The 18,603-nt window shown below is 56.9% G+C and overlaps 1 protein-coding gene across 2 annotated transcripts in view; it reads left to right on the forward strand.

Annotated features, from left to right (window-relative positions):
* Nucleotides 1-578: 578 nt before the first annotated feature.
* ARRB1 (arrestin beta 1) overlaps nucleotides 579-18,603 on the forward strand; it is a 74,789-nt gene continuing 56,764 nt past the window's right edge. For both annotated transcript variants that reach the window (XM_044390957.3, XM_048217090.2), the window contains exon 1: nucleotides 579-713. Coding sequence is in view for 1 of the 2 variants with exons in the window: in XM_048217090.2 (XP_048073047.1) it covers nucleotides 694-713 (20 nt within the window). In the remaining variant the exon portion in view is untranslated. The remainder of the gene's footprint in view (nucleotides 714-18,603) is intronic.

The following is an 18,603-nucleotide window of genomic DNA, read 5'->3' on the forward strand; positions in this document are numbered from 1 at the left end:
GGGCGGGGAGTTGGGGTGGAGGAGGGTGGGGCATAGGGCTAAGGCCGTGCCCGGCACCCGGGGTCTCCTAAAGGCCCCACCCCCACCCTACCAGGGGCGCCGCTGGGAGGGAGCTCGGCCTTGCGGTGGGCAGACCTTGGGTTTCCACCCTCCCGCACACACAAAAGGTTGCTCCGGGCTAGCGGGGGGAGCGCTCCTGCACACACGCACAACTGCACAAAGACGTGCACACCGTTCCATCACACGAACACACTCCCGAATCGGCCGGAGCACACGGCCGTGCACACGCACCGGCACACTCGCGTGCACACACGCGCACGTATAGACACCCCAGCGTGCGTCCTCACGTACACCACACACACAGCGGGGTGCACGGCGGTGTGAACCCCCAAATGCCGACCTCGGGGCCCTGACGCGCCCGCCGCCCTGCCCTGGCGCGCACACGCAGGCACACGCGCAGGCACACGCACCCTCCCGCACTGCTCCACGCCCCTGGCCGCGGCCCGGGCGCTGTGCGGCGCGGCGGGCGGGCCCGGGGCGGGGGCGGCGGCGGCGGCGGCGGCGGCGGCGGCGGGGAGAGCTGAGGAGGCGGAGCAGGGAGCCGGGAGCCGGCTGGCCCGCGCTCCTCCTGCCGGCCGGGGATTTTCCAGCCTGGGCGCTGTCGCCTCGGACCTCCTGCGGCCGCGGCGGACCATGGGCGACAAAGGGACGCGGTGAGTGCCGGCGGCGGCCCGGCCGGGTGCCCGTGGGGGCGACCCGGGCGAGGGCACGGGCGGGGGTTCCACTCGGTCACCCCGGGAGCGCCGACGCCTGGCTCCGCGGCACGCAGCTGTCCTGTGCCCGAGGTCTCCTGTGTGTGGTCGCTGGCGGGGCCGTGGGGGCCGTGGGGCCGTGGGTGGGGGTACCGAGAGCGAGGACCCAGCCGCCCCATCTGGCTCGCAGCTCCTCGCCGTCGCCGACACACACGCACACACACTCACTCGCTGCTGACACCCAGCACTGGCCAGCAGACGCGGAGACGCAAGGGGGCAGGTTACACACAATGGCACACACGCTCCCGGAGACACACAGGCACACTCATGCTGGCACACACACGGACATTCACTGCTACACGCTCATCACGTACAATGACACACCATCACACACTCACTGGTACACACTCGTGAACACATGCTTGCTGACAGTCATGTTGTCATACACAGGTCACACTCCAACACACATCAGTGCTACCACACCTTCAGGCTGGCACACACATGTTGGCCTACACTGATACACACATACACTGTCACTTGCACTCACTGTCACAAACACTCTGAGCCCCTCACACACTCATGCTGGCCCATAGCTCCCCGACGCGGTGTTTGGGAGACCCCACCAGCACTGACTCCCACAGACACTCAGACTAATGCCCACACAGACTGGCGCCCCATGGTCACAAGCCAGCAGACCCTGGGACTGCTGACACACTCACTCCGGTCCCCACATGGCAAGAAGTGGAAACACACACATCACACAGGGTGGCAGGCCCCCCAGAGCCTGGGAAAAATGCATTCCATCCACTCGGTTTCCTCTCCCTCTGACCTCCAGAGGCCTGGAGTGGCTGGCCACCATCTGTCTGAAGCTGGGTGGGGAGAGGGGTTCCTATCTTCTTAGGAGCTTGCCCTGGCTCAGAAAGGGAGAGGCTTCGCCTCTGAGATGGAAAACTGGGACAAAACAGGGGAGGAAGCTGGGGCAGGGCAGCCCCTGGGGACAAACCCCTCCTGTCCACGGGATCAGGCACTCTGGTTTGTCACCCGGTCATACCCCTTCACTCTGCCTGCTCCTTTAGGTGCCAGTAGAGGCTTCTCCCTCTGTCCTCCCCCTGCCTGTTCTACGAGCCCCTTTTTCATTTTTTTCTTTCTTTACCTTCTATCTTTGTGCCCCACTTCTCTCTCCTCTCTTCCCTCCCTGTCTCTCTTCTTGCCTCTAATAATTATTTATTGAGTGCCTGCTGTGTACTAGGCATAGTGTGGGGATCAAAGATGTGCAAGACCTAGTCCTTCCCCAAAGGAGCAGATAGACCAGGGAGAATGACCCCAGTGGTCATCGCGTTTTGTGACCACAACAAAGCAATTTCACACTGACTGCCGTCTGACACTCTTTTCTCAACAGCGTTAGAAAGATCCTCCAGAGATTATTTTCATTGTTCAGAAGAAGAAACTGAGGCTTGGAGGTAATTTAGAAACCGCTTCCCAGCCATCCTCCTGACAGCTCTTCAAGGAGGTTAATTTCCTCTTCCTGTTTTCCAGAAGAGGAACCAGAGTGTTAAAGGTTACCTGACTTGCTTAAGGTCAGGGGGCGTCAGAAGCAGGGCAGAGGCTGGAGCCCACTTGGTCCATTTCTCTGTGGCTTGCCCTTGGGCGCTGCCAAGCCCTTCATGGGCCCTGGGTAGAAGGCCAGGGTGGGGTGCCCTGCTCTGTGTGAGGGGGCCCGGGCTTCTGCATTCACCTTGATGACTAGTCCTTGTTGCAGCTGGCCGGCACTGTGACCAGGTCTTTGTCCTCAGTAGGAGGATGTGTGACTCTCTCTTCTGCTATGTCCATGTCCCCCAAAGCCGAGATCCTCCTGACCATTGAGATGAGACTTTTCTCCCCGTGAGAGGTAGGAGCCCTTGCTCTTCTCGTTTATTCCTCCTGTGCTGCTTCGCCATCAGGGTGACTCAGCCCCTCTTGGGCCTTGGTTTGCCTGTCTGTGACTCGAGGAGGAGTGTCATTGCTCCCCATGCTGGCTTAGGGTGGCAGCAGGATGGGGACCCTGTGAGCAGCCAGGAACCTGTTGGAGACCCCATCTTTGGGGTCAGGATCTTTTCCACGACTCCCCCTGCTTGCCTCTAACTCACTGGGGGCCTTGGACATTTGTCTCTTCTGGATCTTAGTTTTCCTGTTGGAAATTGGAGGAAATTGGAGTTGTCAATACTTAAACATTTCAAGGCTCTCTTGTGTTTATTGAATTTGCTGGACGGGGGAAGAGGTGCTGCCCGAAGCTTAGAGCCCAGGCTTGGCTAAAGTCCGTGTGATGGACGGTGGCCCTGCTGTTCCCCTCTCTCTCCCCTGTTACCCCAGGAGGCCTCCCTTCCCCTTCCAGACAGGTTTCCTGAGTAATTTGGAAGAGAAGGGCAAAAGCAATAATGGGCTGTACTGTGCCTCATTCCGTAGGCCATGGGTTTCTTGCTCCAACCTAGAAGAGGAAACTGCAAATACCCAATACTCTAGGGGTCCTGGCATCCATCTCTGCACTTGGACTCACCCCCCCCATGTGAAAATGACAGTGAGAATTAATCAGAAACTGTCACTGTCCTCCGGGAAGTCTCGGGGTCCAGGGGAAGAAGGGGTGAGACATGCCTAGGTGGGATTAATTACAGGGCAGGCGGTATGATGCCTGCTCTAACAAGGTGCTCTGGGAGCAATCATACATCCATTCAACAAATGTTGACTGAGTCCGGGGCTGGGGCTTCAGAGGAAGGGCCCAACTCTGTCCCCCAGGATTCAGAGCAGAGCGGGTGATGATACCGCAGGGTGACAGGTGCTGTGGAAGGCCGAAGGAGGAGTCCCCACCCCAGTCCCAGCAGGGGGCATGGTGAGGGACACTTTCCTGGGAAGGAGGTGGCTTTGGAGCTATTGAGCTTCATCTGGAAGGACGAGAAGGCCAAGGCGGTGGCCCTGGGGATGTCAGTCCTGGCCAAGGGCGCAGAACGTGCAAAGGCCGGGAGGCGTGAAGCAGCCCGCGAAGCCTGTGGGTTGGGCTGGTGATGATGGGTGAGCCTCAGGAGAGAAACACAGGCTAGTCGGCAGCAGCCTGGAGTGTCAGGCTAAGGAGAGAGTCCGTGGTGGTTCAGGGGGGCGTGTTGGGGGGGGAGGGGAGCAGATTTCCCTTGCAGAGGGATGCCTTGGGCAGCAGCAGGGGGCGGAGGGCAGAAGCAGGGAGCCCAGTGAGGAGGCTGAGGGGGAGCCTGGGAGAAGGCAGAATCTGAGCCAAGGCTGGGGAGAGGACACAACTGAGAAATGTGAATGAGGACGTGGTGTCCATCAGCCCGGCTGCTCGGGGTTCTGGTATGTGTCAGGAGACCTACATGCATGATCTCATTTGGTTCTCCCAGAGATCGTGTTAATGGAGGGATTGTTATTCCCTTTCACAGCTGAGGAAACAGACTAGGAGAGAGTAAGTAACTTGTCCGCTGCCATTCAGCCAGGAAGCTTCTGAAGCCAGCCTGTGTGGTCACAAAGCCCTCTGCGGCACCGTGCTTTCACCCGGAGGGACGGGGCTGAATGGCCCACGCAGCTGGCCTCCCCCACCCCCCTGGCAGCTCCACTCTCGAGCCGCGCCTCCCTTCTGGTCCTTGCTGTTCTTCCTAACTCAGCTGCCCACACGAACGATTGGAGTTCGGTAACAGGAGGGACTTCCCGAGTGGCAATGGGATGAAATGGAATTCTCGTGCCTACAGATGTTTATGAAGTTTTCTTTGTTGGAAGGGGAGGAGGGCGGGTGTGATGGGGACACGTCATCGCCAGCTCTCTGAACCTTGGCTGTCATCTCTCTTGGCGGTGAAGCCCTGTGTGACCTATCTTGGCTGGAGCATGGGGAAGTCTTGTGGCTTTGTGCAGGGATGCTTCTGGGGTTGCTGGGAGTGGCAGCATTGAACCTCACTTACCATCTCTGGTCCCCAACCTAGGCTGGCTTCTGGGCTTCAGACTTCGCCACAGCTCTCTCCCTTCCAAGTTTGGGCATCCTTGCCCGAGGCCGAAGTTTTCCATTGGCATGGGTTCAGGGGGCTTGTCACACCTCGGAGCCACGACAATGGAAAAACAACAGGCGGAGAGTCAACACCACCCCAGTGGCCCCCTGGCCTCAGCCAGGCCACCGTCTGCTGCTGCCAGAGTGACCATGCTGGCCATCTCGCTCTCTGAGGCCTGCAGGGAGGGGGCAGCTTGGCAGGGAGCCAGACTGGAAGTTGAGGAAGAGGTAGGCAGCCTTCTGTCTGCATGGATGGGTCAGGATCCTGGGGTAGGGATGGAGGAGGGAGGTAGGGATTGGAAAGTCTTGGGTTTAGAAGTGGCGGTTGCCTCGGGGAGTGAGGATACTGTGGTCAGGAAAGAGGTCTGGTGTGTGCAGAGAGAAGGGTTAGGGACAGCTGGGGCCTCAGAGAGCACTGATACCTGAGGGGGGAAGAGGGGACCGGCTTGGGCGAGACTCCTGGGAGTTAGCCAGCAGGCAGTGGCTGGTGACTTGGTGAGAGGGTTTTGATGGGGTGGTAAGGGCAAAGCTGGACCACAGGGCACAGGGGAGAGGGGAGGACTCTGCTTTTCCCTGTGCTTGGAGCTGAGGTGGGCCTCGTGGAGGAAGGGTGTGAGGCCCTGGGCGTGGGGTGGTGGGGACTGGGGCTTTGGGAACCTGGGGGGTCAGGCTCAGCTCGGGGTGGGAAGGACAGTGCAGAAATGTGAGCTGATCACAGGAGAGGCTGTCTGTGCTGGCTTCTGGAAGAGGGGCATCTGATTCAGGCCGGGGGTCTTGGGGAGGCTTTTCATGAGGAAGTGCCTTCTGAGCTAGGGCCTGGGGCACGGGGAAGGCCAAGCTGGCTGGACAGAAAATGCAGACTGTTGAGCAGGTGCAAGAGTGTGTGGCGTGTGGCTGCTGAGGGACACGGCAGCCCTGGAAAGTAGGCCTTGGGTGCTGGGTGGGTGAATTTCGTGGCCGTTTCTCACGCATTTATTCATACCCCAGGTGTTTTTATTCCCCAATTGGTGAGCTCCTTGTGGTTTGGGGGCTATTCCTTTTTCTGTTTCCTGGTCCATTATCCACCTCTGGGTCTGATTCATTGGAGATGCCTGGTAAGGGTAGTTGACTAGACCGAATCCTTTCTCCCCTCTAGCCTCTGCTATCAACCCAGGGGCATCCTAAGGGCTAATATTAGGTCTTTCGCATTAGGGAATTCTAAGAATGAAAGCCATGTTTCCCACATTAGACTAGGTTTGGTGAGGGGGGAACAGGGAGCCGGTTTCCTCCATCAGACTGTGAAGTCCTGAGGGAGGGGGAGGTACCATCCCTATCAGAATGGGGTTCCTGGGAGTGAAGCCGGTTTCTCCCCATTTCAGACAGGCTTCTGCAAGAGGAAGGCCTGTCTCCCACATCAGACTGAAGGCTTCTGAGGGTGGGGCATGTCTCAGTACTAATAGGTATTATCTCTGACGGTTTCATGCACCATCCCTGTCTCCTGTGTGTAGGATGGGTCCTGCCCCAGGAGTGGCTGGAGTCCTCGTAGGGGGGGTGTCCGGCGGAGGGGGTGGGGCAGGACAGGGTGGCTGCTTTGAGCGGGGAACAAAGGAGTCTGTTGTCCCAGCCCCCTCCCTCCCTCCCCAAGGGGCCCTGGCAGGGTCATCTCTCTGGAGACGCCTCCTCCTTCCTGGGACTGGCCCCATCTTTAGTCCACTTTAGAGGAACTGCTTGTTCCTTCCCAGGAGACCTGGTGCCAGATGAGGCCAGGCTCCAGCGACTGGACCAGACAGGTCCTGGACTTCTGTGTGGCTGAAGTCACCGCAGCGACTCCGTGGTTTTCCCTCTGCCCAGGACGGAGCTGGGCCTGGCTGGGACCACAGCTGATTCCATGGGGCCCCTTTGTACTTGGAGAGGGATCCCTCTGTTGGTTCGAAGAGCCTAGAACACGGTGGGGCTCTGTGGCTGATGTCAGGCCCGCAGGAGACATACTCCTCGCTCAAGGTCTGAGCGGTCAGTGATGGCACGGTGCACACCCACAGGTCCAGAAACGGAATGGGTAGGGGCCTGAGGGACACCAAAGGGCCCTCCCATAGTGGTTGTCGGGCTCCGGCCCCACAGCTGGTCCTCCTGGTCCTTTTGCAGCTTCATTCTCCTCTCTTCTCCTGTGCCATTAGTGGGCATGGCTGTGTTTTGACAAAGGGGCAGCGGCAGGGGTGGGGAGCAGACAGCTGGGATGTGCCATTGCAGGAGGGTCCCAGAGGTATGCTCTAATGCTTAATCATTGCTGTGTGACCTTGGGCACCACATTCACCCTCTCTGGGTCTTAATGTCCCTGTGGAAGTTAGATCAGCTATCATGTGCAAGGAGGTCACTCTCCTCGAGTTAGCCCTTTCCCATGTTCTGCTAGCGGGTTGGGGGGTGACCTCTCTTCCAGAGGGTGCCTGTCCAGGGCGATAGGGCAAAGTTCAGGCCTCTGTCACAGGCCAGTGGGACTGAGACTACAGGGGAGCTGGGCCTGGGTGACTGTGGATTGTGCCCTCAGCCCACTCCGTGATCTGATTACCACAGAATGATTAGTATAGTGGGTAGGCTTTAGGAAGAACCAGATTTCCTGGTTTCAGATGCCAGCTCTGCCACTTACCAGCTCTGTGACTTCTCCTACTATTTAACCCCTTCTCTGCTGTAGCACCCTCGTCTGCAAAATGGGGTAGTGATAGCGCCTGCAGAGTCAGTCGCCTCGAGGAGTAACTGAGTTGGAATAGATAAAGCTCGGGGACAAGTCCCTGGCCAAAGGGTAGTGTTATTTGAGGTCAGCTCCCTCACCAGGCTGTGAGCTCCCCCAGAGAGGGACCTGTTTGATTCACTCTTGAGGCCTCAAAGGTCTCGACACAAGCCTGGGTCATCATTGGCCCTTAGTACACAGGTGGTGACCTGACCCAACACAGTGCCCTTCTTGTCTGCCCTTCAAGGCCTGGATCACATATAGCCTCCTCCTCCAGGAAGCCCTCACTAATCACCAAGTACCTTGTGACTTTTTTTGCCATTCTTTCTTTCTGTCTCTCATTCTTGGCATTGATCCTGTCCCCCACGCCCCCTCACGTGTCCTGGTTATTTACCTACTTGTGATGTCCTCTGTGTGAGACCAAGGACACCTGTCCCGAGTCTGTTGTCCCTGTACTTCTGCAGACCTGGCGTGGCACGCTGAACTCCATAACGATTTGTTCAGTGAATGAGGCTGAGTGTAGGTGTTTCACTGGGAAAAGGCGTACTCCGGGGAGGGGGGGGCGGTATGGTTGGTGAGGACAGTGGGACATCTTTGCTGACTTTGAAATATCTACAAGTGATTATGTGCATGTGTGTGACCCAAAGGGCGGAGGTCATCGGATGAGGGGCTTTACCTCCCTAGGAGAATGTGTTTTCTGATAACCAGAGCTACCGGGCGTGGGGATTGGTGGCTCATTCCAGCCTTCTTGCTTTGTTTCTGCTGCTGCCCCCATTTAGCATGCTGCTTGTTCGCATCCTGCTTCCTCAGTAAGCGCCCCAGCCGTGGAGCCATCCCTTGCTGGCCCCCAGAGTGTGGGTTCCATTCATCAACCCCATCCGCAGACATTTCCTGAGCCTTCCTGGGTCTGGACTGTGGCATGGGCGAGTATGGAGTCTCTCTTTAGAATGGACATCTGGATCTGGCTACAGTATATCCAGTGTGGTTTGACCTGGCCTGAGGAGGGGACCACGGCTTCCGATGACCCACCGGTGATCAAGGAGCTCTTTATGCAGCTGGCGAGATCTCCCCATTGGCTTCCCCCTGGGCAAGTACTCAGAATCCACTAGTTACTGGGGACAGGGTTCTGGGCACAGAGTCCAGCAGGCTGCGGTCATGATCAGCTAATTAAACCACCCAAGAATTGCTCATTGGCCCTTAGGAGTGGAAGGAAGAAAGTGGGGGTAGTGGGGCCCAGAAGAGCGTGAGAAGGAGAGCAATGCTGTGAAGGAGGCTGCAGACATGGGGCCTGCAGGCAGAGCTGGGAAAAGAAAGCAGGAGGTGGGGAGAGAGGGTGAGGGAGCGGGGAAAGAGGCAGACAGACAAACGGATGAGAGAGAGTGCTATCTGGGGACAGCACCCAAGTGAGATAAATCAAGGACAGGGGCTCTGACCTGGGATACAGGGACCCCACTTCTTCACTGTCCCTCTGATACCATGGACAAGCTGCTTTTCCTCTTTGGGCCTCAGTTTCTCCATGTGTCAAGAAGGAAGGAGAAAGGGCTTTGGCCTAGGAGGGCTCTAGGTCGCTTTCCTTCTCAGTTATACAGCTAGAAGGGGAGAGGGCTAGATAGCAGGCTGTGCTCCTGCTGGATAGCTTGGCACTAGCCGCCCTGTCTTCTGGAAGGGCAGGCAGCACGTGGGTGTGATCCAGCCTGAGATTGCCTGCCTGTAGTTTAATCAGAAGGGAAGACTGTGGGTGGCAGCAGGCAAGCCCTCGGCCTCTGTCATGCCCTGTCCCTGTCCTCATGGCCATCCTGTGGCTCCCAAGCTAGCGTCCTCAGTGGTGGCCAGTGAGGGCTGCACAGCGCCTCCCAACAGTAGCACCCCCAGGTGTGTGGGGCTCCCCAAAGGTAGAGCCACGTGGTCTGGAGTGTGGATTTTAGAGTCACACAAACTCGGGCGGCTTTGCTGTCCCGCAGTACTGTACACCAGCTCCATGACCGTGGGGAAGGGTCTCAGGCTCTCTGGGTGCCAGTTTTCTTGTTTGTGCGGTAGGTGTGATAATATCACCTACTGCCTATGGTTGCTGTGGCCCGGAGGGTAAGGATTTGATGAAGCCCTCGCTGTCATTCAAGACCAGGAGCGGATCTCAGCTCTTCTGTCTGCTCCCCTGTCTCCCGCATCCCCTCCCTCCTGTCCTGTCTGGTGCTGTGCACACAGCTGAGTATGCGGGGGTGGGGGGTTGCACCGGGCTAGAGAAGAAGTTCAGATGATGGCAGGAAAGAGAAGTGAGATTGCCCAGGGCCAGGGAGAGGAAGAGCAGGGTGCTGCTGGGGCAGCCTGAGCCCCCAGCCTTTTGGCTCCTCATCCGTGGCAGATTGTCTAGGAGGAAGTGGGGAGAACCTTGGGGGGCAAGAAGCCAGGGGCAGGGGTGGGCCCTGTGGAGGGCCCCAGACCTGTCTCCCGTAGCTCAAGCCCCCAGGTGCAGCGGGGGGGGGGGTCTAGAGCCAGGTTTTCTGCCCGGGAAGCCGGCAAGCCACTGTTTCACACACTCTGATGACAACAGCCCTTCCTGGTCCCCAACCCCTAGCGGGGGGGTGGGGGGGTGCCTGCTTGGAGCTGAGAGACTTGGAAAGCAGCGCCTGCCTCCGAGGTCTGCTGAGGTCTGGAGAAGAGGCAGCAAAGGAGGGAAGAAAGCCGCCTCCCCCTCCCCCAGCCTCTCGCTGCAGTGCTGGGCTGTGACATGCCAGGGCCTCTGACTCCAAGGAAGCTGGTTACATAACTCGGCCCAACTCCCTGCTTCCTTCTTCTCTTCCTCCCCAGAGGGGCCCAGGAGGCCGGAGCTGCTTTGCTCAGGATTCCTAGGCCAGAGAGGTCAATGTGTCGAGCCCTCCTGCCTGGGCTGGGGGTACGTGGCGCCCACACCCTTTTGGGAGGAGAGCTGTATGTGCGGCCTTAGTGCTGGCCCCCGGGCTTGGCTCTGGGCTCTGCCCCCCTTCCCACACTCCTGGGAGCAGAGCTGCAAAGGGGAGAAGCCCTCATTAGAGGAAACAGGCTGTGTCCTGAGATAATTTGCCTGCGAAGTACCCCCAGAGGGGACCTGGCCTCTTTGCAGCCGGAGGAACAAATAGCCAGCATTTTTCAGTTTGTTCCACTCAGTTCCACAAACATTCTCAAGCGCTTGCTGGGTGCCAGGCCCAGACCTCCACTCAACACATGTCCCCACACCGCCTGGCCCAGCCCAGGGCCTTTCTCTCCTAGTGGGAGGCTGACCTGGGGAGCAGCTCTGCTCCTGTCTCCCACCTAAGACCCTTTCTCCTAGGCCTAGCCCTCGGATGCTGGGGTGGCGGGAACTTCATGATAGAGAACACCAGGGGAGTTCCTCCGGCCCGGGTGTTTACAGGGTCGGCTTATACCCGTTCTGTTCTGCCACCCCGGTCCTCCCAAGAAGGGACCTGTGAACGAACACTTCTGTGGATCTGCCACGTGGCGGGCCCTGGGCTGGGCGTCTGACGCCGGAAGAGGAGGAAACGCGCAAGTCTCAGCCCTGCTGCTGCTCCTGTCTTTTGGGGGGAGAGGAAATAGATCATCATAACACACTAGAAGAAGTGGGTAATGTGCGGTGGTTTATATTGGGGGCAGAGCCAGCTGAGTGGCTAAGGGTCAGAGGCAGCTCCTCAGAAGTGGGGGGCCGCTGGACCAGGCTCTGCGTGGTGAGTCTCAGGTGAGCCACAGGTGAAGCTTGTCTGGGTGGGGTCTGGGACAGGTGTTTTCAGCCGGGACTGACTTCCTTCATCAGATACTGGAGAACCTACTATGTACCAGGCACAGTGTCAGACGCTCACCTCAGCTGCTGTCAGTTAGGGGTAAGCTGCGGCTACAGATTGTTTTTAAACAAAAACAATTTTTAAAGATTTTATTCATTTGAGAGAGAGAGACAAACAGACAGAGGCCTCATGGGGGGTGCAGTGGGAGAGGGACAAGCAGACTCCCCGCTGAGCAGGGAGCCCAATCCTAGGACTCCAGGATCATGGCCTGAGCCGAAGGCAGGGGCTGCAAACTGTTTGAGGACACAAAATCTAGAGTGAAAGTCGAAGTTCTGCCCCATGGCATCACACTGAGTGTTTGGGTCTGGACAGAAGAAACGGGACGGGTATAGGTGGAGACGCCAGGTCCAGCAAACCCACCATCGGAAACGAGGTAGTTTGGGGGTCTGGCCCGGTCTTTTCAGGCCACCAGCGCAAAGGCTTTCTTCCAGGGGAGGAGACCCTGCAGAGGGTCTGATGACCTCCTGGATGGGCGGTGGACATGAAATAGGAAACCATGTCTTATGGGCAACAGCTCTAAGCTTTGGGGCTGTGGGGTGGCAGTGGAGGTGGGGACACTGCAGCTCTGAGGGTCTCTGCGAACACAAAGCCTGCAGGCCAGGGGCTGCATGGCAGAGAAACCCAGCGGGCTGGGCTTCTCACCTTCCCTCTACTGGTAGCTGCTTAGCGGCTCCAGTCGCTCCACGTCTGTAGTAGGGCTTTTCAGCCTCTGGGCATAAAGTTTCCGTTCTCTCTGTTGTATCTGTGCTAATGAAAGCACCCTGCACATTACCACGGTGATTTTATTATGGGGCTTTATAGCCCCAGGGCAGTGGAAGAAACCTGGAAGCATTTTTTTAAACTCCTTCTGGAGAACTTTTCCTTTGCAAGGGATTTTTTTAATACCCTAAAAATGACAAAGATGATCACATGGCGTAATGGAGTAGTTAATATGCACATATTCTTTTCTCATTTAGAGGGCTGACGTCAGCAGCAAGGCTCAGTATGCATTCTTGAGACAATCTGGTCAGTTCTGAGTTTCGCTCTTTTGCAGTCAATTTTGCCAAAAAAAAAAAAAAAAAAAAAAAGTAAAGGTTTTTGGTAAGAAGAACTTTCAACCAAAGAACCATGACCCAGTCCCAGATGGAGTCCTGTCCCGGGCCACACAGCAACCTGGCTCCCTCCAGCCTCGGCTTCTGTTGGAGTGTTTGGGGGCAGGGGTGTGCCAAGTTCCTAACCCTGACATCCAGGGCACCCAACCTGATGGTGGGGGATACACGTCCCTGTCACCAAAGTGCTTGTCCTCCCCGCATTCCACTGCCACTGGCTCAGGCCAAGCCCCGCTTCTGGCCTGGCCTGTTACAGTAATCATCTGGCTCAGTCCTGGTCCCTTTGCGCAGTCTCGTCGCCCCCCAAACCGTCCTCTTATTCTGAAATTCACATCGGACTCCGTTTTTCTCCTCTGGCTTCAAAACTGGCTGGTTACTCCCCATTTCCTGTAGGACAGTCCACATTCTCCAGGGGGCATTGGAGGCCCTCCACGGTCTATGGGCAAACTTCCTTCCCATGCTCTTTTCCCAGCTCTCCCCACCCCGCGGCCGACACCCTGGCTGCACTGACGTTTTTGGATGTTCCTCCACAGTGCCTTTGCACTGTGGCTTTGTTCAAGCCGGCCTCTCTGTCTGGAATGCCTTCTTCCTCTAACTGGTGACATCTCCCTTGTATTTTAAGGTTGAACCTCACCTCAGTATGGTTTAGTTGATCTGTCGTACTGAGCACCTGCTGCATACTTAATCATGACACCTCTCCGTGACCGCCCCCCCCGCCATGCCGCCAGTGCCCTCCTGCTTGCTCCCTTGCACCTTGCAGGCTTCCAGGTGGGCGCGTGCCATCGTAGTTAGCTGCTGACATGTCCGTTTCCTGGGCTAGCGGGCACCCCTGTGTCTGGAACTTCTGGGCCCCCCAGCTCCTGACCAGGCTGGCCTAGCCGCGAGGGGTCTGGGTTTGCAGAAGTCAACTGAAGCAAGAGTATAAGCCCCACACGCCATGCAAACACACACACACAGACACACACAGACACACACACACACACTTCTGACACACATGGCTGTGGAACTCAAATATGTAGGGGCCAGAATTGGGTGGGAGTGTGAGTCAGGGAAGATTCCCTGGAGGAAGTGAGCCCTGAGCTGCTGAACCCAAAGGGGAAGCACTCTTTCCCTCTTCTCACTTCCTTTCGGGCCAGCCCGGCCCTGGAGCTGAGAGAAAACAGCTGACACTGGCTGTGGAAGGGAAACGTCCTATTGTGAATTGGGGGTTGGGATCTCCTAGCCTGGAGGTGATTAAATCAGGCACGTGCCTCCCTCCCTTCCTTCCCTGCCCTCTCTCTCTCTCTCTCTGTCCTCCTCCCTCCTCGTAGTCCCTCCCCTCCCCTCCCCTCCCTCCCTCCTTTCCCAGTGTCCTTTATCTCCTCCCTTCCTCCTTCTTCTCCCTGCCTCCTGCCCTCCTCCTTCCCTCCCTCTTCCCTTCCCTCCCTGCCTCCTGCTCCTCTCCTTCCCTCCCTCTCCTTCCCTGCCTCCTTCCCTCCCTCCCCCTCCCTGCCTCCTCCCCCCCCTTCTCCCTTCCACATACATTTTCTGAACCTCTAGCACATGCCAAATACTGGGGGCTACAAAACTGATTAAATAAAACATACCTTTGTATTTTTCTGTCTTCTTAATGTTCATGTTGGAACCTGCCCTTTCCTTTATTTGTCTCAATGGATCCGAGTTCAAGTGTTGGCATGTCACTGATAGCCCTGTGACTCCAGGCAGGTCAAGTCACTTGTCTGAGCTTTAGTTTTCTTCTGTCTCCCGTGGAGAGGATAACACCCTGCTCCGAAGACGGCAGTGGATAATGTGTGTGAGGTGCAGAGCACGTGCCTTTGATATGGTTCCTCACTGAGTGAGAGCCGCTGTGCAGCTGGAAGCCACGTCCAGTGTTTCCTCAGTGACCAGCATGGGGCCAGGCACCCAGAACAGCAGCGCGATCAGTCATCCCGGTTTCCCTGGGACTGTCGCAGTGCATCTTGGGAAACTCCTGTGTCCCGGGTGAATGTGGACGGTTGGTCACCTGACACTGCATTCTCCATAAGGGTTTGGAGAATGCATGTATGAGTGACTGAATCACGAGGGAAGGAAGAGCTGGGACTTGGGCGAGCAAGGGCAAGCACTGGGCAGCGGCTTGGCGGGCGCGAGGTGGTCTCGTGATGGGTCTGGATGGCTGAGCAGATGCAAGGTGGGAGGTGGGCATGAGGCCTTCGCCGCTTGGCCCTGAGTCTGGGAGGCTGTCGCTTTTGACCGGGTTTCAGGCTTCCGAGGTCTATGCACTCTTCTCTGACACATCCAGAGAGGGGAAGGCGATCACCGATCTGCTTTTTCTAGGCAGGCCCGTAGTAAGCCAGCAGCTCCTCCTCTGCCTCAGGAACTGGAGGCCTCTTGTTCCTCACACGACACACTGTGTTCCGGCATGTCTGCCTCCTGAGCTGTGCGCCCCAGGCTACGCAGAGACTGGGCAGAGGTCTGGGCTGGGAGAGGGGAGAGCGGCCCCGTTCCCTGGTCCTGCTCCAGAGCCTGAGCGAGACCTTAGTTCCCCACCTGTTTCCTGAGGATCCAGCCCTTCCCGCCAGGGTGTCTGTGAGATGTCACTTGTGCAGGTCCCTTGGCATGTCTAGCCCCGAGCAGGCACACAATGAGTGTCCTCTTTGTCCCTGTCTGTAAATGGGAACAATACAGCTGGCTCTGCATACCCTCCAGGGCTGACGTGTGGGCCACATGGGATGCGGGATGTGGGAACACTTGGCAAACACTGTCATATCCTTCAAATATTTGGGGCTGGGGTTCTTGGTAGGGCTGTTTCTGCCGGCCCAGGGTTCCAGGCACAGGTGGGGATGACCCTGCCCATCCAGGCACAGAAAATCCTCCTGGGCAAGGGGTCCGGGCTCACAGAGAAACGCAGCGGCGCTGTCCACGTGAGCGTGCACACTCTGGGGGCCGGTCCTGCGCTCAGATGAGCTCTGCTCCTTCTGAAACCATGGCAGGAGGGAGACAGACACACAGACTTGGTCCAGTTGCAGGGAGGGTTTAGTCGCAGCAGGACGCCTGACGAGAAGAAGGAATGTCCTCCGGAGCCTCCTCTGTCTGTTGGGCTGGAGGCAGGGCCTTTGTGAAGGCGGGTGGTGTTCGGATCGCCTCTGGGCCCTTCCTCCAGCCCAGGGGCGGACTCACCACGAGGCTGGGGCGGCTTCAGCTTCAGGCCCTTTGTGCTGCCCCAGGACCCCTTCCGAGACCTAGCACTGTGTCCCCGTGCTCAGAGGGTTCGTGAAAGGTGCAAAAGGAAGATATTTTTGTACTCTTCTTCTTCTTCTTCTGTTTTTGTTTTTTTTAAAGAGGGCTTCCAAACTCTATGAACTCATTCAAGCCTGGATCTACCCCCCTGCTCAGGCCAGGTGGCCCTTTGTGCCAGGATGTTGGCGCCACGTCCCTGCGTGTGCTCAGGGAGGTCTCATCCCACACATGCGGACCTGGTCATCGGTTACAGCCCTCCCTGCTGAGGCAGGACCTGGAAGCCATCTGGGGGAGCCAGTTCCAGGCCAGGCCCAGCTGCGGGTCTCACTGGCTGTGTAAAGAAAAGACTGGAAAAGTCCTTCTGCCCTCAGTCATACTCATCTGTAACATGGACATCGTACCCACCTGAAAAGACTGGGAAAAGGTTTAAATAACGTACCATGGGTGCAAGCGCCTGGGAGAGCCCTAGCTTGTTGTGGGACCTCGGTAAAAGTCGGTGGAACCTGGATGGAGATGGGCAGGAGGTGGGGTGGGGAGGTGTGGGGGCACCCCTTCCATTGGGGTGGAGGAAGCCTGCTGTCTGTTGGATTCACCTGCACTGTGCTGTGCCTGGTGCTGGGTGCTGGGTGCTGGGATACGGACAGCTGGGCTGGGGTGCTGGTGGTCTGATGAGCTAAGAGGGTGAAGAGGGCATGTAGGCTGTGAAGTACAGTTTCCTGGGACGGGGCTGTTGTAAACTGAGGGGCCCTTTGGTGGGGGAGGGCAGAGTGGAAATCTGGACCGACCTTTCCTGCTCCTGGGGGGTGAGAGGTCACCAGCCTGACCGATTTTGTTTGAGAGAAGCACCCCAGGCAGGCAAGCCTGACCTTTCCTGCTTAGAAGGGAAACCAGGCCGGCAGGGAGCGCTGTTTCCCACATCCTGCACCTGGAGCCGAGTTGGGGAAAGGGGGAGGTAGCTTGATGGTGCTTCAGTACCCCCTTCAGGGAGGGGAGGGAAGGGCAGTGGGGTGGAGGCTAGGAGGAAGGAACAGAAGCTTGGGTGTGAGGGTATGTTTCAAATCGCACCACTATTGCTTACGTCTGTGACCTTGAGACAGTTATGTAATCTTTCTGAACCTCTGTTTTCCTGTCTTTAAAATGGGAGTGATAATATTCTCTCCCCACTGCCTGGGTTGTAGTAAGGCCTACAGGAGGTAATGGAGGGCTTAGCACAGTGCCTGGCACACAGTGGGTGCTCAATAAATACTGATTATCTGTCTCTCCTCCCTCATGACCCTCACCGAGCTGTCTTGCATTCTACTCCGTTATCTGTTTGTGCATACCCTCAGTTGGACGGGGCTCACGGGGAGCAAAGGTTATGTTTTATTCATCCATCATTACACCCCCAGCCCTGGCAGAGTATCTTCGAGACGCCTTGAACTGGTTGGTGAGAAGCTGCACTGGCTCAGAGAAAAGAGTAGTACGTTTTAGCCGGAAACTCACGTATTGCACACCTACTATGCGCTCCTGCCAGAGGCCTACTGGGTGGGCTGTGCCCTGCAGAGCTTGAATGGCCACTTGTAACTTGCTGTCACCTTCTGTACCAGTGACTTTGTTTTCTCTTCTTCTGGTCCCGGTAGCTGGCACAGGGGGTATCCATACATTTTTGTTGAATGAATGGCTGCCTTCCTCCCCATCCCCCCCCCCCCCGCCCCTTCTCTGAAGTCAGGCTTGGTGTCCTCCCAGCCCAGCCACTTTCCAGCTGTGGCAAGTCACCCTGCCTTATCCAGCTTCAGTTTCAGCTTCTTCCTCTTTAAAATGGGGAAAATAGTGCTATCAGATATCCAAGGGCTCAACCTTGCCTAAAACAAGGTAAGCACTCCAGAATGTCAGCTGCTGTTTTTCACATGATCTCCAAGGGTCTTCATCGTCTGGTGGGGGGAACATTCCATTCCTGCAGACCCTCTCTGCTGGCCTCACAATGGATTTGGAGCTCTGTGCAAACTGTTTATGTTTCCCCGGCAGAGTTTATTACCCAGACGGGCCTACTGCAATTAATTACAAGTAGAGCAAATAACTTGTCCCTGGGAGGCTGGGCTTGGCATAAACATTTACATCCAGCCAGGGGCCAGCCCAGGGGCTAGGCTCTTTCCTCCAGCCTCTGGAACAGAGGGAGATCCGAGGATGAGGGCCGAGGGAGAGGCGTGGGATGGGGTGGGGTGCGAAAGAGAAACAGCTTTCCTTCAATTGCTTTTCCTGGAAGACTCCTTAGCCCTTGAGGTGAGGGGCCTCTGCTTTCTCTTTCATCTCCCTCATTACCCCACAAGGGGAGTCCCTGTGTGCAGCTGGGGAAATCGAGGCTCAGCTAAATTAAGCAGTCTGCTTAAAGCCACACAGCTTGCAGGGGAGGCAGGAGCTGAAGGTTCAAGTGGTAGCCTTGTGGAAAAATAGACTAGAAAAGAGAGGCTAGAAGCTGGGATATCACCGAGGGATTGTTTTCTCGTTTGCTCGTTCACTCGTTCATTCACCACGTATTTGTCGGGCCCCTGGTGAAGGGAGTCTGAAGACTAGTGACCACGGAGACCGATTGCCTCCATACTGAATGCCAGAAACTCCCTCAGGATGATCCCATTAACGGTCAAGTGTGTGGCAGAGGTGGTTTCTTGGAGGGCGGGGAGGAAGTGGCCTCTCTGGATCTCTAGTGCTCAGAGCCACACCATCTCTCACACAGAGAGGTGGCCTCAAGGGGAGTAGTCTTCAAAAAAAAAAAAAAAAAAAAAAGGAAGGGTCCCTGGGTGGCTCAGTCGGTTAAGCATCTCACTCTTGGTTTTGGCTCAGGTCATGATTTCAGGGTCGTGAGATCGAGCCCCACGTCCAGCTCTGGGGTGGGCATGGAGCCTGCTTAAAATTTTTGCTCTCCCTGCCCCTCTCTTTCTGCCCCTCTCTCCACCTCTCTCTCTCTCTCACTTTCTCTCTCTCTCATTACCAAAAGCCCCCAAACCAAAAAAACCAAAAGGAAGGGCCCTCTGAAGTCAGCTCA

Source organism: Ursus arctos, unplaced genomic scaffold (assembly GCF_023065955.2).
Source record: "Ursus arctos isolate Adak ecotype North America unplaced genomic scaffold, UrsArc2.0 scaffold_22, whole genome shotgun sequence".
Classification (NCBI taxonomy): Eukaryota; Metazoa; Chordata; class Mammalia; order Carnivora; family Ursidae; genus Ursus; species Ursus arctos.